This window comes from Zingiber officinale, chromosome 6B (assembly GCF_018446385.1).
Source record: "Zingiber officinale cultivar Zhangliang chromosome 6B, Zo_v1.1, whole genome shotgun sequence".
Lineage (NCBI taxonomy): Eukaryota > Viridiplantae > Streptophyta > Magnoliopsida > Zingiberales > Zingiberaceae > Zingiber > Zingiber officinale.
Genome location: NC_055996.1, coordinates 127159086 through 127181825, shown reverse-complemented (window position 1 = coordinate 127181825; position 22740 = coordinate 127159086). Strand labels below are relative to the sequence as shown.

The 22740-nt window shown below is 36.6% G+C and overlaps 1 protein-coding gene across 3 annotated transcripts; it reads left to right on the top strand.

The window, feature by feature from the left end:
- Positions 1 to 5974: 5974 nt before the first annotated feature.
- LOC121989420 (APETALA2-like protein 3) lies at positions 5975 to 22435 on the top strand. 3 transcript variants are annotated; one of them, XM_042543479.1, is made up of 11 exons: positions 5975 to 6213; positions 6493 to 7161; positions 7239 to 7264; positions 7366 to 7396; positions 7482 to 7569; positions 7655 to 7800; positions 21018 to 21062; positions 21194 to 21297; positions 21399 to 21523; positions 21726 to 21824; positions 21942 to 22435. In XM_042543479.1, exons 2-11 carry the CDS (start codon positions 6569 to 6571, stop codon positions 22146 to 22148), a joined length of 1464 nt encoding a protein of 487 aa, XP_042399413.1. In that variant the 5' UTR covers positions 5975 to 6213; positions 6493 to 6568; the 3' UTR covers positions 22149 to 22435. The 3 variants fall into 3 exon arrangements, with proteins under 3 accessions (XP_042399413.1, XP_042399412.1, XP_042399414.1); XM_042543478.1 differs by having other exon boundaries at positions 6350 to 7161; XM_042543480.1 differs by lacking the exon at positions 21018 to 21062 and having other exon boundaries at positions 6350 to 7161.
- Positions 22436 to 22740: the final 305 nt, after the last annotated feature.

The window sequence follows — 22740 nt, the reverse complement described above, 5'->3', positions numbered from 1 at the left end:
TCTTCTTTGTTGAATTAATGAGGATTAGAATTCATGTTTTAGAAAACTTCCATCACTTTAATTTACATCTTTGGCAGTAAAATTACTTCAACTTATCAAAATTATTTAAATTTAATCAAAATCCTTTCAATTTATCAAAATCATGTTAAAATTATTGTATTTAAATTCGAGTAATTTTAATTCAATTGATAAATAATATTTTAATATAATAATAATTTATACAAAATAATTTTAATTATATTAAATTAAAAATATTGAACTGACAGCTGCACTGTTACAAAAGCCAATAAGAGTATTATTAAGATAAATATTAAATAAGTTGTATTTTTTTTTCTAAATAATAACTACGGACAGCCTTTTCCATTTTGTTTTTTTTTTAAAGTGAATTTCGTCGAGACTTTTACCCTCTGTTTGGGAGGGGGTGAGTAAAAGGGAGGAAAAGTTAATATGGGTAAAATGAATTTTTACTCTTGTAATTTGGGAGAGAGTGAGCTATGAAGGGGAAGGGAAGAGAAGGGTAAAACCTCCCCTTGCATGTTCGGGAATAAGCGAAATTCCTTACACCTCAAATTGGGGTGTAAGGAAGGGTAAGGAGAAATTATTATAATTATATTCTTATTTATTTTTTCACATGCAGATTTATTTAAAAAATAAGAGGATATTTTTATAAATTTATATATTTAATCTTCATTCCATCCCTTTCCTCTCACATAAACTTTCCCTCCCTTCCAAACAAGGGTAAGATAAATATATTACTTTCTTTTCCTTTTCCTCCCTTCCCCTTCCATTAATGAACCTTATCTCATCTCATCTCATCCAAACAAAGGCTTAGGGCAGGGTGTAGATCCATCCAAACTATTACTCTACCCTAGAACCGTAAATCGAAACTTTATTAATCAATTTAAAAAAGATTTAGACAGGTCTGCTGTGGCTGGCTGGCAGGTTGGCTGGAGGAATGAGAATTTATTTTTAAAAAATGTAAATTTAAATTTAAAATTCAACTGGCTTGTGAGTTGAATTGACTGGCATAATCAGTAATTCAAATTTAAATCTTTTTAATATACTTATTTATTTTTGGATAGATACGTGGATTGATCCAATTAATCTGTCATCTATCTTAGATAGAATTGGATTGAAAAATTTTTAATAGGTAAGGATGATGGAGTGGCCGGTCTCATCGAGTTCGGCTCCTCTATTTCTAAATTTTTCTATTTCCGTGTCTCTTTGTCGATCGAACGGATCAGATTATATTTCAAGGATGTCTTGCACATCACGAAGATACTGCACATATCTTAAGGATACCATGATGTCTTGAGATGTAATCTGATCCGTCCGATCGGCAGAGGACACGGGGATAAAAAAATTTGGGGACAGAAGATCCGAACTGGATCTCATCCCATTTTATTATGAATTTTTGACGGATAAATCCATCTTATTACGGATGGACCCATCCCTATTTTCCTCTTGCTGTTACCTCCTGAGCTAAAAAGATTTTCTCTCATGTCCTCTTTATTATTATAAAGATTAATAATCATCTATAATTTATCTCTGTAAGAGCATCCATATTAATTTCTTTATTACTATATCTAAAATTTAGAGTAAATGATTCACTTTATTAAATTTAGACAATCATTTTTCACTATCCACTACATCAACTATCCTAAAATTTTCATCATTCTTAATTTTTTATTATTTTCTTCTCTTTCTTTTATTTTTTATTATTATATTTATGAAATTAATAGGAGAGAGATTAAAAAGATTGAATAGAAGGAGAGAAATTAAAAAAATATTATTTTATATTTAGGATAGAGATTTCATTCCTTAAATTCAGATAATCATTATTCATCAAATTTAAATTTAGAGAATGAATATGATAACTTATATAAAAATTTTTTAACTACTCTATCTAAAATATTTTAAGATAAAATATTTAGGTAAGATAATTTATATGGATGCTCAGATATTGATCGACAGATTGATAGAGTAAGTACCGACGAACACATTGTCTATTGCCCACATCCACATGAGTTGGAAAGGCTCGTTTATTGGCCAAAAATTCACAGGCTGTCGGAGCTGATACCACCAAAGTGGACTCCATCGCCTTTTTCATTCCCTAATAAAGCCTTAGCAACCAAGAGAGTGCCAAAAGATAAAGCTAAGAGTGTCTATTAACAATTAAAATTAAAGATCCTTCGTTTAAATTATAACTTTTAAATAATTTTATTATCATGTAATCTACCGGTGATATTTTAAAGATCCTTCGTTAAAATTCTGTGGTGTTGATCCGCTGTAAACATTTCTCAATTTAATCTGATTGATGATGAAATTTTTTTTATAAGATTGATAGATCATCTTTAAAATTAATCAGTATACATTGAAAATTGAGTGATAACTATATATATATATATATATATATATATATATATATATATATATATATATATATATATATATATATATATATATAAAAGATAAAGAGATAGTTATAATAATAACATGATTGATCTTGTCTGCATACTGAATCGATGGAAATTGGGAATGTGGTGCTCTTTGTGGCTCCCCGATGATCTTCGCAGTGATGTAGCCTCCGATGAACCTGCAACCAAGTCGGGCCGGGAAGGGGTTCCCGACGACGACCCTCCGACGCTCAAGTCAGGCGATGACAAGAAGAGGCAGAATAACACTGTGGCTACAGTAGGCAAGGAGAAAAATCATACCTCCGTCGAAGTCCAGAGATCTTTATATAGGACCCCGGAGAGGCGCACATACGCTTCCCAAGGCGTGCACGTTCCCAAAGCATATCTTGGAATGACTGTGTTAGAGAAGCATGCCTGACACCATACCTCAATTGTCCGAGCATATCTCTGTTATGGCAGCGGAAACTTCCTCCGTACGATCCTTGGTACGGTCCGGCCGCCGACCATGCTGCTTATCGACGGCAAACGTCTCGAGAATGATATCACTAACTGCCCCTTTTGTCCTCTTCTAAGTCCTTTGTCTTTAATCGGGCCGGTCGGGCTGGTCGCTCGACCTCCCAGGCGCCCGGGTATACACGTACCTCGGACCGAATGAGTCGGCCGATCGATCATATACTCGGATGGGGCACCGGTTAGTTGTTCTGTCGTTTGGCCTAGCAGCCCAGCTACTCGGCATAGCGGTTTCTCAATAAAGAAACTTGTGAGCGTCGTCGGAAGCTCGACCCAAGGTCGAGCTGTCTTCGTGTCGGCCCGGGGTCTACCCAGGACGATCGACCAAGAGATTCCTCCCTGCTCGGCCGAACCTTTTGTAGGATCGAAAAGAATTTAGATATCTCCACAATGACATGATATTGTCCACTTTGGGCCTAAACCCTCATGGTTTTGCTCTTGGGCTCTACCCAAAAGGCCTCATGTCAATGGAGATATCTTTCTATTATAAACCCATGATCTTTTCCATGTGTTTTCAATATGAGACTATGTTTGCAACCTTGTAACCCAACAATCCCCCCCTCAAACAAAGGACCATGAGCTTCCCACGTCCGATCCTTGACCCACCAGGTCTTCCTGCCCCTCGGTCTACCCGACCTACTAGGACTTCCTTGTCTAGCCGCAACTAGGACTTCCTGCCCCTCGGTCCACCCGACCTACTAGGACTTCCTGCCTGGTGTCTGGTCCTCTTGATCCGAACATAGGAGCCCCCACTTTCTTTATTCAAGGTCAATATTGTACTCACATGGTTCAATTAGACCATAGCTCTTGTGCACAGTCGGTGGTTAAACCTTCTGGCAGTCCGGACTCTGATACCAATTGTAGGATCGAAAAGAATTTAGATATCTCCACAATGACATGATATTGTCCACTTTGGGCCTAAGCCCTCATGGTTTTGCTCTTGGGCTCTACCCAAAAGGCCTCATGTCAATGGAGATATCTTTCTCTTATAAACCCATGATTTTTTCCATGTGTTTTCAATATGGGACTATGTTTGTAACCTTGCAACCCCAACACCTTTGACTTCCTCCCAGCTCGGCCGGACCTTTGACTTTCTCGTGTCATTGACCCCTTCTTCTATGAACCCCCGCTCCTTATCACCGGATGAATGATTATATATTTCTACTCTTTGATCACTTAAGGTAAGACCAGGATATATACATACGAGGATAAGAGAATTCATATAATTAATCTCATTTGATAGAATACAAATTTAATTATTATTATTGTTGTTCTTCAGACTCCAGTTAACATTTATGTCAATAAATGCTTTTATTTGATCAAACCAAAATTAGTTCTTCATTCTGGACATTAATTTCTCATTTAAATGAAAAATTAATGTATGACAATTTACTCATTTAAAAAACATATTTTTGTTACCTAAATTTATAAATGTCGAATTTATAAATGAGACCTCGGTCGGACCACGCTACTCCAATTGCCCGTAGGGCGAAAATAGGTGTAAATACATTTAAAAATAATAATAATAAAAAATAAACACGTGGCCTATATTCATTAGACTTGGACGGTGGACCCATTGTGTGTTTGACTAAATTCTTCCGCACATGATGCCTCACGTGCCTTCATTATTTCAATTTGACGTGCGGCCTCCTCCTTTCCGAAACATCGTATTTATTTACTCGCCGTTGTGCGGACGCCTTTTAAGGCAAGGGCGAGAGAAGATCCTTGCCATTTCAGGAAATTAAGGGTACATTTTTTTACCCTTTTTGGTAGGCTGGCATTTATTCAATTTAATGTTTCCAATTTTTAATTAGAAGAATGTTTGGAAAGGTTTTTTCTTTTCTTTTTGGTGAATTTCTTTAGTAATTGGTTGGTGATACGTTATTGTCAAAATAATAAATAAATGACTAAATAGATCAGAGGTTTGATTATTACGATAATGATGTAGTTGGTAGGAGATGAATATAATTATCATTTATCATTATCATCATCACTCTTATGGAGCACCACCACCTAGATTTTGATTTTAGTAACCCGTTTTGGAAATTGTTGACAATTTAACGGATCGCACCCTTTATTTTTATATTTTTGACAACAGTACTTGCTTTTCTCCGTGTTTACCAAATCACCCTGTGGGATGGAAAAAATCAAACACAATATTTTGAATCAAAATGAATAATTAAGTTATTTTAATGAACTTTTAAAATAAATTTAATATTACAAATTTATTTATGAGCTTCTTTGTTTATTTTTAAGTTTAATAAGAATTTATAAATTTTATTAGTAAATATTATATATAAATATTATTTATAATCTTTTACGAATTGAACATATAGTATTTAGTCTAATATATTATTTAATTAATTATATATATTGAATAAATATATAAATAAATTTATTACTGAACGTTAGTTCATTTAAAGCCTTAGGCTCATTATTACAAAGAGAAAAAAGGCGCGAAGGTTGGTGGTATTTATATGGATAATTATTTTAACATATTTAGCTAGCGGATGTAAAATATTTTATCAGATATCTTAACTTTTTCATAAAGGATCGTTGTAAATGTTTATTATGATATTTCTTTTTAGAGTGTTTGAAGGTTCGATAAGGCATGATGGCAAAACTGAAAAATAAAAGGGGTGATTTGATAAATTTCTTTAAAATATTATATCCGTTTGTTGATATTTTTGGAATCAGGGGACCATCTCTTACCGTTTTAACCCACCTTTAAAATTGTATTTGCCGCCATATCCCTTACCCACTTTGACCAGCCTGAGAGCAACTCGTGGGACCCTTGTTCCTCCCTCTGCGATATCCCGAACCACACGACCGGTAAAAGTCGGGTACAGAGAATCAGAGTAGTCGATTTGGTCATGCATCAGAAAAATTGGCCATGGAACGTGTACGGCTCTTATCCTTTCGTTCCTCCGAGGCAGCAACTAATTAATTAATCTTTTGCTACGTAACGTTTTACCATCCGTCCGATCTAGTCTGACGGTCACGATTTCTCACCGGGCCGATGTCTTCTCTTGCGCGCCCGGACACCAGCGAAATCGGGATACCGCCTTCGCTGTCGGTACGCACACCGTGTTATTGCGGCCGCCTCCGCCTCCGCCTCTATATATCGGTTATTGTCCTCCTTGACAAGAATATATCGCTTATTGTTCGTGCTCCTTCCGCTGCCACCGATGGTCGCCGGCCATCTCTAGCTCCGTCACTGTCGGTCTTTTCGATTACGCGTTCGTTACTCCGTTGGGCTCATTCGCCTCTTTCGTCCCGGTTTTGGGTGAGTTCTATTCCTTCAGTCTCTTTGTGTCTTTGTTAAGTCTTCGTGTTGATTGCTAGCTCTCCTGAACGATTGGATTTGGAGTTTAGGCAGTTCTATAGTTCATTTCTATTTCTTTTTTTATTCATTGGTTTAGGGCATATTCAGTACTGTTTGTGACATGATCATTGAGGTCTGAAATAGACGTTCCGTAAGAACGATTCCGCCTTGTCCTGCTTCTACCTATCCTTGTTTTGACTCTTCTTCCGAAAATAACCAAGAACTAGATTCGGAGTGCAGACGAGTAGCTGGGGAGAAACCATTGGGTTGATTTAGGTAATAAAGGTTGAAGCTTTTTCAGTTGGAAAGAAAAGAAATGTTGGACCTCAATGTGGAGTCAGTGGGCGAGCCGACGGCTGTTGAAGACAAGGCATTTTCTGAAGTCAGCGGCGGCGGCGCGCTGGTGGTTGCCTCGGTGATCTCTGAATCATCCGTCGTTAACGCTGAGGCTTCTGCCGATGCAGCGGCCTACGAGGACTCGTGCTCCACTGTGCCAAAATTTGGCATTTGGAAGAGCTCTTCATCGGGCGAAGGCGAGAACCATGTGGAGATAGACGAGGATAGGAACGAACTTTCACAGGAATCCGGCTTAGTTACCTGGCAGCTATTTCCACCGGAACCGGCAGTAGTTGTGGCACCTTCCTTGCCATCATCATCAAGGCCGCAGTGGATGAAGCTTAACTTCTACCAGGAGAATGTTTTGTCACAGGTAGGTGGCTTTCGTCCTCAATCCTGGCAGCAGCATCAACGGCCAGGGCAGCCACAACCGCAGCCGCCACAGCCACTGCCGCAGCTACAGCCAAACCAACAACAGGTGAAGAAGATTAGGAGAGGGCCTCGATCAAGGAGCTCTCAGTACAGGGGAGTCACGTTCTACCGCAGGACAGGAAGATGGGAATCTCATATCTGGTCAGCATCTTGTGCCTCGAATCTCTTTGCCTTTCTGTATTCTTGCAATCAATAAACTCGAACTATCTAATCATCAGGGATTGTGGGAAGCAGGTGTATCTGGGTAAGAACTTCATGAACCATTTTATTTTCCTTGAATTTTGGCAATTGTTATGGTAGAAATTCTCTCACAGTCTTTATTCTTGTTGGATATGATACTAATAGGAGGTTTTGACACTGATCATGCGGCTGCAAGGTTGGTCTTGTCATGATGATTATCAGAATGATTGTTTTCTTTTCAAGTTTCAAGTAATCTAAGTGTTCTGAGATTATAATTTCAGAGCATATGATCGAGCTGCCATCAAGTTCAGGGGAGTTGATGCTGATATTAATTTTACTCCCACTGACTACGAGGAGGAAATGAAACAAGTAATAATATGTCGTGGCAATGTAACATTTAATAGTTCTCATAGATGGATAAGTAAAACTGATAAACTCCTTTCTATATTGTTAGATGAGAAATTTGACAAAAGAAGAATTCGTGCACGTACTTCGGAGACGAAGCAATGGATTTTCAAGGGGAAGCTCCAAATATAGAGGGGTGACTCTTCACAAGTGCGGTCGATGGGAAGCTCGCATGGGGCACTTGCTAGGAAAAAAGTAAGAAACTCAATCTGTGTTTATTTTTTGCTTATTTTGAAAAATAGCTTTTATTGAAAACATGGTACCGCCACGTTAGCTGCCCCCTCACGACGGCCCCATGTTATTGAGAGGGAGTTCAACGGGAATCTAAGAGGGTGTTTGGTTCTTTCCTAGGAATAGGAATCGGAATATGAATCATTGTATTGTGGAATGAGAATGAGTATGAACATGAATATCACTCTTAAAAGCAATGTTTGGTTAGTTGCATATTTTTTATCGGAATAAATCAAAATTTCCTTTTTTACCCTTAAAGGAAAATAAGAGAAAAAATTAGATGTGAAAGAAAGATGAATGTGAGAGAGAAAATATGATGAAAGAAAATGATGAGAGAGAAAGTATGATGAGAGAGAAAGTGTGATGAGAAAGAATAAAGAGAGAGAAAGTGTGATGAGAGAAAATGAGAAAAGAGAGTGTGATAGGAGAGAGCCTGATGAGAGAAGATAGAGAGAAAATATGATGTGAGAGAAAGTATGATGGGAGAGGATGAAGAGAGAGAAAATGTAATGAGAGAGATTGAGGAGATAGAGAGTGTGATGAGAGAGATTGAGGAGAGAGAAAGTGTGATGAGAGAAAGTGTGACGAGAGAGAAAGTGTGACGAGAAAAAAAGAGAATAGTGAGTGTGATGGAAGAAATTGAGGAGAGAGAAAGTATGATGTGGGAGAAAGTATGATGAGAGAGAAAGTGTGATGAGAAAAAAAGTGAACAGTGAGTGTGGTGGGAAGATTGAGGAGAGAGAAAGTATAATGAGGGAGAAAGTATGATGAGAGAGAAAGTGTGATGAGAAAAAAAGTGAATAGTGAGTGTCATGGGAGAGATTGAGGAGAGAGAAAGTATGATGAGAGAGAAAGTGTGTTGAGAAAAAAAAGGAGGGAGTGTGACAAGAGAGATTGAGGAGAGCGAAAGTATGATGAGAAAAAAAGAGAAAAGAGAGTGTGATGGAAAAGATTGAGGAGAGAGAAAGTATGATGAAAGAAAAAAAGAAGAGAGAGCGATGGAAAAGATTGAGGAGAAAGAAAGTATGATGAAAGAGAAAGTGTAATGAGAAAAAAAAAAAGAGGAAAGAGAGTGTGGTAGGAGAGATTAAGGAGAGAGAAAGTGTGTGAAAAAATGATGAGAGAAAAATATGATGAGAGAACAAGGAGAGAGAAGTGATATGAAAGAAAAAATAAATAAATATATTTTGATATTTGATATTAAGGGAGAAAATTTTAATTTTAGGTCAAGGGTATTTTCGGAATAAGGAAATATTTTGATTGATGAAAATAGAGTAATAGCTTATTGAAGGGGGGGTACATGGGAATGAGTTATCATCCAATTTCAAAGATTCATTCCCTTATTTGTATTCCTATTCCTATAATCAAACATTAACAATGACAATCAATGATTCTCATTTCCATTCCCATTCTCATTCCCCACTTCTATTCCCCTAAACCAAACGGCCCCTAAATTGACAAGTACATGGGCGGAGACTTATGGAGGCTCCCCCGACTATTGGATCGAGAAGCGCTAGAGGGGGGGGTGAATAACGCTCGTGGCTTTCACTTTTAGAATTCGTAAATCGTACGAAAAACTGACAGAGTAATAAGCAGCGGAAAATAAGAACAAACACACAGACACGAAGGAATTTACTTCGTTCGGAGCCTGTGACGACTCATACTCGAAGGCCCGCGATCCTTGATCGCTTTCCGTGGGCAACAACTATAAGCTCGAATAGAGTACAAATATTACAATTAAGTACAATTGAAAAAGATAGTTATACCAACAACAGTATAGTAATCTGAAGATTCGGAGCTCCGGGTCGTCAGTGTCAAGTCGCAGCATTTCCGGGTCGTCTTGTTAGCAGCTAGTTACAAAGGGATCGCTTGGAATTCATTGATTGAAGGTGCTGCTCGAAACCTCCTTTTAAATAGTGCTCAAGGCGCCCTAAAGCCCGTCCAAGGCGCTTTAAGCTAGCTGAGTCGCCCGCGTGGATCAAGCCTGAACTGGTCGTGACTTATCCCTTCAAGACGCCTTCTCTGCTCTCCAAGGCGCCTTCATCCACTAGTCCAAGGCGCCTTGAGCTCCCTTCAAGGCGCCTCCAAGCTTGCTTCGTGGACAGCTCAGCTTTGCATCCGAGGCTAAGTTGTGCTCCTTTGGTCATGCAAAAAGTGTTAGTCCCAAATACATATCCTGCAAAACAAAGTTAGCACAAAACAATATAGATATGAAAGTAGAATATGATGACAGTCTCCGGACTGTCCGGGCCTGACTTCAAATTTTCGATCGGAAACCCTAGGTCGACCCGACGCCTACTGTTCCCTCTACGGGGAACGCGTCCTCACCTACTCCACTCAGGAGATTTACCTATTGCCAGTGCGATCCTCCAGATCGACTGGATTTTTGCTCGGTGCTCGATGCTTCCGGACTTTTTGCTGGACTTCCGCTTCCCGGCTGGTCCAGTCTTTCACCTGGTTCGCGACACCAGGACTTTCCACCTTAGGTTACCCCCCTAGGACTTTTGCCTGAAGCACTCGACGCATCAAGACTTTCCGCATAGGGTTACCACCCCCTGTGACCTAGGGTTACCACCCCCTAGGGTTTTCACCTTGCCTAACCACAGTTAGGGCTTTTGCCTAAGTACACTTAGGACTTTCCTGCAATCTCATTCAGACTGTTAGATCACCACACCTTAACTTTGAATCCTTTGCCATTATTAAAACTCAGATTCGATCGTCGGATGCTTCCCGCACCAACAATCCCCCCTTTTTTGATTATGGCAACTGAAATTCAAAGTTAAGTAAAACAAATGCATAAATATATTTAAAAGGTTTAAGTGAACGAGCTTAAGTATATAAATTTCAAATACAAGCATAACTTAAGCTAACACTTAAACTTTGTGAAGCTCCCCCTTAATACAGGGTTTTGAATTACTTTTGAATTTCCCTACTCTCCCCCTTTGCCATTTATCAAAAAATAAGCCAGTTGAAAGCAAGTTTTAAGTTTTTAGAAAAAACAGATTTATGTTTTTTTTTTTTTAAAAATGCTTGTGTAACACTTAGCTTATAATTGAATTTTACTGAAAAAATTGTTAGCTAAGGGAGAAAGAGGACTTAAAAAGGAATATTTTTCACCTAAATTTAAAAGGCTAATATATGGATGACTTCGAATGATGACTTTAGCCACTTTTGAAACTTAGTTGTTTTTAACTAAATTTTGAAAAACTTAGCTATATATTTTTTTAAAAAATTTCTTTTTGGAGCCAAATTATCTTTGAAAAATTTGAAGTCTCTTTTTACTTAGCAGAAATCTTTTAAAAGCAATGAGTTGAATTTTGCAAGTAAAGAAATATGCTTTTTAATACTTTTAGCTAAGTATAGAATGAATCTAAGAGGTAACTTAGAAAAGTATTTTAGAAAAAATTTATAAAGGTGGTTAGGTTTGAGAAAGTTTGAAAGTTGCTATATGAGTCACTTAGCTAAGCCTTTTGCAAACATTGAAAATGTAGTTTCAGTTTAAAAATGTACTTAGCTTAAAAACTTAATTTTGAAAAAATAAAAATTTATTAAATTTTAGGACGAAGAGGGAGTAACTAAATATTTATGTTATTTATTCAAATTTAGTTGGTCCTTAAGTCCAAGCATGGGTCAAGTTAAATAGTTGTTAACTTATCCAAATTTTTTTGATCAGGTATCAGAGCCCTAAAGTACAAGCATGCTCAATCTTAAAATCTCCATTTCCTTCACCAACTGTCTAACCTTTAGCTACTTGCTGATTGCCTAGAGGGCAGCAATTTTCACTTGGTTAGTCAAGTTAAGTCAATAGATCCAGTTAGATTTGACTAAGGCTGGATGACTTAAACTGATTACTGTTAATAAAGTATTTAACGCCCAGACTCATAATGATGCACAGATATAAGCATACTGGAGTCCAGGCTGTACCCTATGCATCTCACACCATTCTATGTTTTTCAAACACAAGCAAGGTATACCTAGGTGTTTGTGAGACGCTCTGGCTTAAATCTAGAGGAGCAAGATTTCTAGGGTAGAGCCTAAACTAAGTCCAACTTTTGAAAATTCTAAGAAAATGGGATTTTAAAATCATTATTTTTCCTATAATTATTTGAAAAGAACAGGATGATTAAGTAAGACAATAAGTTTGAAAATCAACATCTATTCTACCCAGCTCATTCCTATTTGTCTTCTAAGTACACTGAACTCAAGTTCAGGTAAGGGTTTCATGAAAATGTCAGCTAGGTTTGATTTGGACTCAACATAGTTGAGTGCAAGTTCACCTTTAGCTACGTGATCCCTTACAAAGTGGTGTTTAGTTCTAGAGTGGTGAATTAGATTTTTAGTTAGATTAATTGAGCTTATATTATCAATTAAGATTTTTGTATTTTTGTATTCTAATTGATAGTCTTTTAAGGTATGCATCATCCACAAAAGTGGAGAGGCACACTCTCCTAGGGCTATGTATTCAGCTTCAGTGGTGGACAGAGCAACACAATGTTGCTTTCTGCTTGACCAACTTACTAGGCACTGACCTAGGATTTGGCAGCTACCACTTGTACTTCTTTTGTCTAATTTGCACCCAGCATTGCTTTCTGCTTGACCAACTTACTAGGCATTGACCTAGGATTTGGCAGCTACCACTTGTACTTTTTCTGTCTAATTTGCACCCAGCAAGTCTGAGTCAGAATAGCCAAAAAAGTCAAATGTGCTAGTTTTAGGGTACCAAAGTCCTATATTTAGGGTACCCTTAATATACGTAAGTATTCTTTTAACATATGTTAGATGTGATTCTTTTGCACAAGATTGGTATCTTGCGCACATACCAACTGCAAATATTATATCTGGTCGACTTGCAGTTAGGTAGAGTAGGCTTCCTATTATACTTCTATAGTATTTTGGGTCTACTGATTTTCCTTCTGGGTCTGGGTCAGAGTCAATGTTGATGTTAGTGGCCATTGGGGTATTTATGATTTTTGAATTTTCTATGCCAAATTTTTTAATTAGTTCTTTAGCATATTTAATTTGGTAAATATAGATTCCATCTTTCGTTTGTTTAATTTGTAAACTTAAGAAAAAATTTAGCTCCCCAACCATACTCATTTCAAATTTATTTTTCATTAATTTAACGAATTCTTTTAGAAGTTTTGAGTTAGTTGAGCCAAAAATTATATCATCAATATAGATTTGGGCTATGAAGATATCTTTTTCTATAGTTTTTACAAATAGGGTCGGATCTATGTGACCTTGGTTAAAGTATTTGGATGTTAAGTAATTGGATAACCATTCATACCATGCTCTAGGAGCTTGTTTAAGTCCATATAATGCCTTTTTCAATTTAAATACATGATTAGGGTAGTCTAAGTCCTCAAATCCTGGGGATTGGTTTATATAGACCTCTTCCTTAATGAATCCATTTAGGAACGCGGATTTTACATCCATTTGGTATAACTTAAACCCTTTATGTGCTGCATATGCTAACAACATCCTAATGAATTCAACTATAGCTACTGGTGCATAGGTTTCGTCATAGTCTAAGCCCTCAACTTGACTAAATCCTTTGGCTACTAGTCTAGCCTTATTTCTAATTATTTCACCCTGATCATCCAACTTGTTTCTAAATACCCATTTGGTATCTATTATTGACTTATTTAAGGGTTTAGGTACAAGTTGCCAGACTTGGTTTCTATTAAATTGGGCTAACTCTTCTTGCATAGCAATGATCCAGTCTGGATCAGGTAGTGCCTCTTCTATAGTCTTAGGTTCAATTTTAGAAATAAGGGCAACCTGACTGAAGTTTCTATAAGAGGATCTAGTTCTGACTCCTAGGTTTGGATCACCCAAAATTTGGTCAGGTGGGTGAGAAGTACTTGGTCTAGTTGGTCTTATGTTTGGGTCAGGAGTTGGTTCCTCTGGTTTATTAGTGTTGGGATGAATTTCATCGTCTTCAATAATTCTTGGATTAATGTCAACATTTTCATTTAAGTTAGGTAGATTATTTTCTTCATCAAATATTATATTAGTTGTTTCTTCAACTTTTAGGGTATTTTGGTTGTAGACTCTATAGGCCCTACTGGTTGTGGAGTACCCTAAAAAGATTCCTTGGTTTGATTTAGGTATAAATTTTCCTAAGTAATCTTTAGTATTTAAAATATGAATTTTACATCCAAAAACTTTTAAATACTTTAGGTTGGGAATTTTATTATAATACATTTCATAAGGAGTTTTATTATGAAGTTTGTTAATTAGAATTCTATTTTGAATATAATTTACTGTATTTATGGCTTCGACCCAAAATTGATAATTTAAGTTATATTCATTTAACATGGTTCTAGCGGCTTCTTATAGGGTTCTATTTTTACGTTCCACTAGACCGTTTTGTTGGGGGGTTCTATGACATGAAAATTCATGTTGGTATCCATTGATTTTATAGAATTGGGTAAACCTATGATTTTCAAATTCCCCCCATGATCACTTCTTATTCTTTTAATTTTAGTATCTTTTTCATTTTCTGTTAATTTGCAAAAATTACTAAATTCTTCAAAAGTTTCATCTTTTGTTTTTAGAAATTTTACCCAGGTGAACCTAGAGTAGTCATCAATTATAATTAAGCAATACTGATTCTTGCTTAGTGACTTGGCTCCATATGAATCAAATAGGTCAAGGTGAAGAAGCTTAAGTAAAGAGTTAGTTCTTTCTGGATTAGTTGATTTGTGGGTTGATTTGGTTTGTTTTCCTTGTTGACAAGCATTACAGATTGAGTTTTGAATAAATTTTAATTTGGGCAAATCTTTAACTAGACCATTTTGACTCATTTTTTAAATGAGTCTGGTGTGAGTGTAACCCAATCTTCTGTGCCACAAGTCAGTTTCCTCTTCTTGTGTTAGAAAACACTTTATTGAGGAAGTGGGTAGATCAATTGAGTACATATTATTTTTCTTAAGCCCTTTAAGTGTGATTTCAGGGTTTTCAATATTTTTAACTAAACAACTAGATTTGTCAAAGGTAACTAAGTATCCACTATCACACAATTGGCTTATACTTAGAAGATTAAAATTGAAGTTTTCAACTAATAGAACTTTTCGAATAATAAAATCGGAACTAAGTTCGATGTTACATCTTCCGATTACCTTAAGTTTGCCGTCGTTGCCGAATGCAACAGACCCTAAATTCTTTAGTTTGAGCTTTGTGAACTTTAATTTATCTCCAGTCATGTGTCTGGAGCATCCACTATCTAACATCCACTGATCTAATTCTTTATGTTCCTACACATAAATTGTTTGAATTGGACTCTATTGATGAAAAGAAAGTGAAGTGATTAAGTTTGAGTTTGAATTGATTGAAACATACGTTTAACACTAGGTTAATTTTATTTTGAAAAATAATTAAATGTTAACTCCATTTTTAATTAATGATTAATTTTAAAAACTAATTTTTAATTATGTTTAGCACATAATTTAGTTTAATTAATTTTTGAGAGTAAATTAAGTTTGATTAATATTGAAAATCATTAATTTTGATTAATTTTGAAAATAATTAAGTTTGATTGATTTTGAAAATAAATTTTAAGTTAATTTTGAAAAACAATTTTAAGTTTATTTTGAAAAATAATTTTAAGTTAATTAAATTTGAAAAAAATAATTTTAAGTTAATTAAGTTTTGAAAAATAATTTTAAGTTAATTAAGTTTTGAAAAATAATTTAAGTTAATTAAGTTTGAAAAAAATAATTTTAAGTTAATTAAGTTTTGAAAAAATAATTTTAAGTTAATTAAATTTTGAAAAATAATTTAAGTTAATTAATTTTGAAAAAATAATTTTAAGTTAATTAATTTGAAAAATAATTTTAAGTTAATTAATTTTTAAAAATAATTTTAAGTTAATTTTGAAAAATAATTTTAAGTTAATTAATTTGAAAAAAAATAATTTATTAAAAAATTTGAATTAATTTTAATTTTGAATTTACTTTTGATTACGAATTTTAATTTTAATTACGAATTTAGTTTTGAATTAATTTTAATTTCTTAGTCATCTCACCTGATCTAAAATTTTCAATCCGGGAATCCTATAATTTTATGAGATAAATTAGTTTCAATTTAAGGGTTTTGTTTAACTTTGTGTTAGATTCAGGTTTAGATTTGGGTTCAACAAGCAGACATTCTTTGGATAAACTTCTGGGCTATGGTGAGTCACAAGGACATCATTAAAGTAACCATGCCTTCGAGGTTTTCCAAATAGTCCTACTCATTGAACTTAATACAAAACCTTGGTCTAACTGGTTAGGATCCATAAAGGGTAGTTTCGGTCAGTTCCACTTAGCCAAATGCACCAGGTCGAAGCCATATCTTCCTAGACATGCGATGACTAAGTTTCCCTAATGTACTATCATCCAATACTTTACTAGTACCGTGGGTCAAGTTAAACCTATGCCCTTTTAATCTAACCTTAATTACTCTGTCGGGTAGTCTACTCTTGTTTACTCTTATCGGGTGAATTAATTTCGGAGGTGTCAGCTATTCTGGATCCTCCTTTTATTGAATTTTTTAATTTTGAATTAATTTCGAATTGAATTTCGAATTTTTAGTTTTTAAATGAATTTCAAATTTTTAATTGAATTTTGAATTTTTTAATTTAATTTCGAATTTTTAATTGAATTTTGAATTTTTAATTTAATTTCGAATTGAATTTTTTATTTAATTTTAAATTTTTAATTGAATTTCAAATTTTTAATTGAATTTTGAATTTTGAATTTTTTAATTATGTTTATTTTATTAATATTGTCTTTCTTTTTGCTCCCCCTGGATCATAGCCTCGATATGGTTTATCGAGGTAGTGTATTTGATCCTTCGGGATCCAATATTGACTAGGTCCAACTTGATTAATCAATTTGGACTTGGAGACCTATGCTTGGACTGTTTTTCTATTTGCATTTTGTACAAGAGATAAATAAGATTTATATTTCTTCTTTGGTTTAAATCCTAGACCAGTTCTATTGTAAACGGCTCTTTATGTCCCAAGAATTAGGTCAAGATTCTTGGAACCTAAAGAAAATCGTTCTAGTGTTTTCTCCAGATCCTTGACTTGAATTTTTAGGTTGGAATTCATTTTTTCAAGTTTTTGGACTTGAGTTGAATTTCCAATTTGAACTGGTTCAGTCAAAGATTCGGAGTTAGTCACTTCTTTAAGGACTTCTACTTCCTTTAGAAGTGACTTGATTCTAAGGTTTGATTTAGCTAATTTTCATAACAAATAATTAACTAAATTATTGAGTCGAGAGATACTTACAGAGGGATCGGGCCCTTCGGAAACGGATACGGATCTGTGGCTTCGCTCGGACTCGGCCTCCGACTCGCTTTCACTCTCAGACAGGTTGATTTGGTCCCGGGCCATCAGCGCCAGTAAACTCGTCTGATCGAGTTTGTCGTTGTTGTCTTCTGAGGAAGATTCATCCCATGTCGCCTTCAGGGCCTTCTTCCTTCTCTGCTTCTTTGCTTCCTTTTGGTTAGGGCAGTTGGCCTTGATGTGCCTCTTCTAGTTGCATCCGTAGCAGATCACCTCAAATTTTACCTTAGAATTCGGTTGGGCCTCCTTGGATTGGACTGCCTTCTTTAGGTCTCGCTTGTTGAAACCTTTCTTCTTCTGGTAGAGTCTCTTCACAAGGTTCATGAGTTCAATGGTTAGTTTATTGTCTTCTTCATCTGAGTCGGTTTCTGCTTCCGGCACCTGTTCGATTCTTCGTCGTGATCTTGATTCTCGAGCTCCACCGGTACCTGCAAGCAAAGCAATTCCTTTCTCGGAAGGCTGTGTATTAGTCTGCTCATGAAGTTCGAATTCTGAAAATAGCTCGTCTAATCTAATTGAAGATAAATCTTTGGAGACTTTGTAGGCATCTACCATTGATGCCCACAGTGTACTCCTAAGAAAAGAATTGAGTGCATACCTTATGATGTCCCTATTTTCGACCTTTTGACCGATTGCGTGGAGGGAGTTGAGAATGTCTTGTATCCGTGCGTGAAGTTGATAGGCCGTCTCATCTTCCTGCATTTTTAGGTTATACAATTTATTAAGCAGCAAGTCACGTTTACTTACTTTTGTGTTGGAGGTTCCCTCGTGGAGTTCGATCAGCTTCTCCCAAAGCTCTTTTGCGTTGGAGAATGGTCCAACTCTGTTGAGTTCCTTCTTGGTCAGTCCGCACTGGAGGGTGCAGGTCGCTTTGGCATCAGCTTCCACCTTCTTGATTATGGTTGGTTCCCATTTTTTGCAGGGTGTCGGCTTGTCGTCTTCGTCGGATGGGAATTGTAGTCCAGTCTTGACGATTATCCATGTCTCAAACTGGATTTTGAGGAATGTTTCCATTCACCCCTTCCAGTACCCGAAGTCTTCTCCGGTGAAGAGCGGGGGACGAACGGTGCTATAACCCTCTTGATGGGCCATTTGAAATTTGAACGACAAAAACAATAAAATCGGTTCCAAGACTGGGTCTTGGATTAGCAGTGCCGGAGAAATAAGGGAAAACGGGCTCGAGTGGTATTGTACCAACCTCGAGCAATATCGATTCGATTAAAACAATTAGAATGTAGCTATTAAGCTAATTCTAATTTGACTCCGAAAAATTTGAAAATACCACGAAAAAATGTTTTGAATAGTGGTTGCATTGATTCAAAACGACCCTGCTCTGATACCAATTGTTGGATCGAGAAGCGCTAGAGGAGGGGGGGGGGTGAATAGCGCTCGTAGCTTTCACTTTTCGAATTCGTAAATCGTACGAAAAACTAACAGAGTAATAAGCAGCGGAAATTAAGAACAAGCACACAGACACGAAGGAATTTACTTTGTTCGGAGCCTGTGACGACTCCTACTCGAAGGCATGCGATCCTTGATCGCTTTCCGTGGGCAACAACTATAAGCTCGAATAGAGTACAAATATTACAATTAAGTACAATTGAAAAAGACAGTTATACCGACAACAATATAGTAATCTGAAGATTCGGAGCTCCGGGTCATCGTGTCAAGTCGCAGCACTTCCGGGTCGTCTTGTTAGCAGCTAGTTGCAAAGGGATCGCTTGGAATTCATTGATTGAAGGTGCTGCTCGAAACCCCCTTTTAAACAGTGCTCAAGGCGCCCTAAAGCCCGTCCAAGGCGCCTTAAGCTAGCCGAGTCGCCCGCATGGATCAAGCCTGAACTGGTCGTGACTTATCTCTTCAAGGCGCCTTCTGTGCTCTCCAAGGCGCCTTCATCCACCAGTCCAAGGCGCCTTGAGCTCCCTTCAAGGCGCCTCCAAGCTTGCTTCGTGGACAGCTCAGCTTTGCATCCGAGGCTAAGTTGTGCTCCTTTGGTCCTACAAAAAGTGTTAGTCCCAAACACATATCCTACAAAACAAAGTTAGCACAAAACAATATAGATATGAAAGTAGAATATGATGACAGTCTCCGGACTGTCCGGGTTTGACTTCAGATTTCCGACCGGAAACCCTAGGTCGACCCGACGCCTACTGTTCCCTCTACGGGGAACACGTCCTCACCTACTCCACTAAGGAGATTTACCTGTTGCCAGTGTGATCCTCCAGATCGACTGGACTTTTGCTCGGTGCTCGATGCTTCCGGACTTTTTGCTGGACTTCCGCTTCCCGGCTGGTCCAGTCTTTCACCTGGTTCGCGACACCAGGACTTTCCACCTAGGGTTACCCCCCCCCCCCTAGGACTTTTGCCTGAAGCACTCGACCCACCAAGACTTTCCGTATAAGGTTACCACCCCCTATGACCTAGGGTTACCACCCCCTAGGGTTTTCACCTTGCCTAACCACAGTTAGAGCTTTTGCCTAAGTACACTAAGGACTTTCCTGCAATCTCATTCAGACTATTAGATCACCACACACCTTAACTTTGAATCCTTTGTCATTATCAAAACTCAGGTTCGATCGTCGGATGCTTCCCGCACCAACACCGACTACTACAGTCATTATCCCATGCACTTACCAACTGAGTTTGAGGCAAAAAAAAAAAATTGTTGGAAATATCTTTTATTGGATAGAGTGCTTGCTCTTGCATATTGCATAATCTTATTGGAAAATTGATTTTCGTAATTAGTATATTGAATAGGGATAGGATGACTATTTCATAATTAGACCGTGAATCAATTTCTCGAGTGAATGAGAAATTAATATTTAAGATCATTTGTATAAAGAAGGATTGATTCAATATAATCGGACATAAGTTTTAGCTCGTACATAAATTAGATTCATGGATGAGATTACATAAATATTAACTGAATATACTTGAATGTCAATCCGTGTGAAACTATTGAGGGGTGAAATCAGAATTAATTTTTAAAATTTGACTGCAAAATAATAGAAATTAATCAATTAATAATCTATTAATTGATTAATGGATAAAGCTTAATTGATTCATCAAAATATTAATTGGTGACTATAATATTAATTAATTGATTAATTATTATATACATTAGATTAATAGATTAATTTTGGTTGCAACATTAATTTAATTAATTAATGTATATGACAAATATTAATTAATTGAATCAATTAATGATAATTGATAATGTTTTAAGTAAAAAAGACAAGTCCTATGTTTTTTTTTCACCTTTAGGAAGAAATCCTAGGGAGTCATCTTTCATTCCTGTGAAGGAACCTCACTCCTTCTCAACTCACTTAGTATTTAAGCCAATTCAAATTGTAAAACCTACTTAGCTCTCTCCTCTCTCCCTTTATTCTAAGAGTTTTAAGGCTTCGTTAGAGGTCGAAATTTGAAGTACTTCTATTTTAAGATGTAGTTTGTTGTATCTTAGGAGGTGATTGTTGATAAATCATTAACACTTGAGTGGGGCCAATATCGTCTAAAAGAAAAAAGGCTCGCTAATAACGCTAACAAGGCTAACAAGAAGGATACATTTATTACCCGAAGGGATGTCTCGATAACTGTACAAGGTCGAGATTAAAAATGGGACAAGGTACACGTTATACCGAACTCCACTGGTTCAAGTTCTCGACTCATCGTCGAGCTGACCAGACCAACAAATACTACTATTGAATCTTAAGATTTTTGATTACATGTTTTTGGTCAACTGTAAGTTGTAATGATAAATATACTATATACATTTTGTATGATAATCTTTCTCGAGAAGTAAAAATCATGAAACCCATAGTTTGAAACACAATTCTTGGTCGTGCAGGTACATATATCTTGGGCTATTTGACAATGAAATAGAAGCTGCAAGGTCTAACTGAGGATGAAATTTCTTCATTCTTCGCAATAATATTCTTGGTCTTACACATGACTTGGCATACACCCCATTCCTTTAACAACATTCTTCTTCTTTTTGGTTTCTTTTTTGTTCTTCGACATTAGGGCATACGACATGGCGGCTATAAAATGCAATGGTAGGGAAGCTGTGACCAATTTTGACTTGAGTGAATATAAGGGAGATCTTTTCAGTGAGGCTGACATTGAAGGTGTAGTCCACAACTGTAGACTATTTTTCCCCCCTTCACAAATACAAGGGGTTTAGTGTTGTAGCTTATATATCCCTTGGGTGGTTTTGTCATCCTCTCAGGCCCTAAAGTGGATTTGAACTTGAGAATTTCTCAACCTTCTTCTATACACAGCCCAAAGAGGGATCAAAATCAGCAAGATTTCCCGTTCCATAATGCTCCATTTAATGCCTCCTCTGCTAAAAAGGTATATACAGTAATTTGTCATGTTGCTTCTCATACCAGAGTCTATAGCATGCTCAGCATTAACTTAATATTTTAAGTTATTGCAAATGAGAAAAGTTAATGCTGAGCAAATAGCATGCTCTTTTCTATGAGAAAAGTTTAACTGTAAGCTAAAATAGCTACCATTTATATGTTGATCGGCATCAATCCTCTTTTCTCTACAGAACAATCATGCTCATCTGGAACCCACTCATATCCATATGCCCTCTGAGACTTTGCATTCTTGGACGGATCAAAATCTTGCTTTCTATTCCAGCACCGAGGTAATGCTGTACGGGTTCTTTCTGTTTTTCTCTATTATGGTGGCCATGGTTGTCTTGACACTGAAATTGATGTAATTCTTGTATACTTGGTCTTTGGATGCTGTCTGCGAAATGCAGGAAAGAACAAGAGAAAAGAGGCCAATGGGGGGATTGCAATCTCTCCCAAACTGGACTTGGCAGATGCAACGCCAAATTCCACTGCCACTGTTCACTTCTGTAGCATCATCAGGATTCTTGACGACTGCCATCCCAAGAGCTGCCATTCCCACCCTCAACACGCAAGCTGCAAAGCCATATCCACTCCCACCCCACGGTCTTAAATAATCGATAGGGCAGAAGCTTAAGATGTCCTGTGCGTGGGATGCAACCACAACAACAACAACCAAAAAAAAAAAAAAGAAGAAGTTCGTCTGTGCGAAAATACTTAGGAGTGGTGCAGGATGGTCAACTGCAACGAAGAATAAAAACGAGTGTGGTGATTGTGTATAATTTAACTGTAGAGAAATAAAGCATCACTGGTGAGACCTTGTCTTTTTGCATCAGTCCACTGAACTGAACTGAACTGATTTAAATGTATCAGGGTGGACGTAGATTTCCGAATTGACTAAAAGGTACCCTCTATTTTGACCTTTTTTTTTAAGGTCATACTAATTGTGTTTTTTTTTATTCTACTTTTTTTAATTTTTTTTTCTTTTCCTTCCTTTGCTTATACATGCTAATTTTCTTCGACAATTTACTAAATCATGCACCTAGACATCTTAATTGATCAAAAGACGTATGCTACTTTGGTATTTATCAAAGGACGCACTTTTTCAAGTGCACTTCCCTTTTTATCCTTCTGACAAATCAAATTTTTATTTTGTCATTTTTCTTTTCTCTCTCTTCTTTTTCCTATCTCCTCTTTCATCAACGACAT

Excerpts from the sequence above, each read along its gene's own strand:
- LOC121989420 (XM_042543479.1), top strand. The coding sequence starts at position 6,569 with ATGTTGGACCTCAATGTGGAGTCAGTGGGCGAGCCGACGGCTGTTGAA. Across the intron at positions 7,162-7,238 it reads AGATGGGAATCTCATATCTG|GGATTGTGGGAAGCAGGTGT; the intron begins GTCAGCATCTTG and ends TCTAATCATCAG. Across the intron at positions 7,397-7,481 it reads ACTGATCATGCGGCTGCAAG|AGCATATGATCGAGCTGCCA; the intron begins GTTGGTCTTGTC and ends TTATAATTTCAG.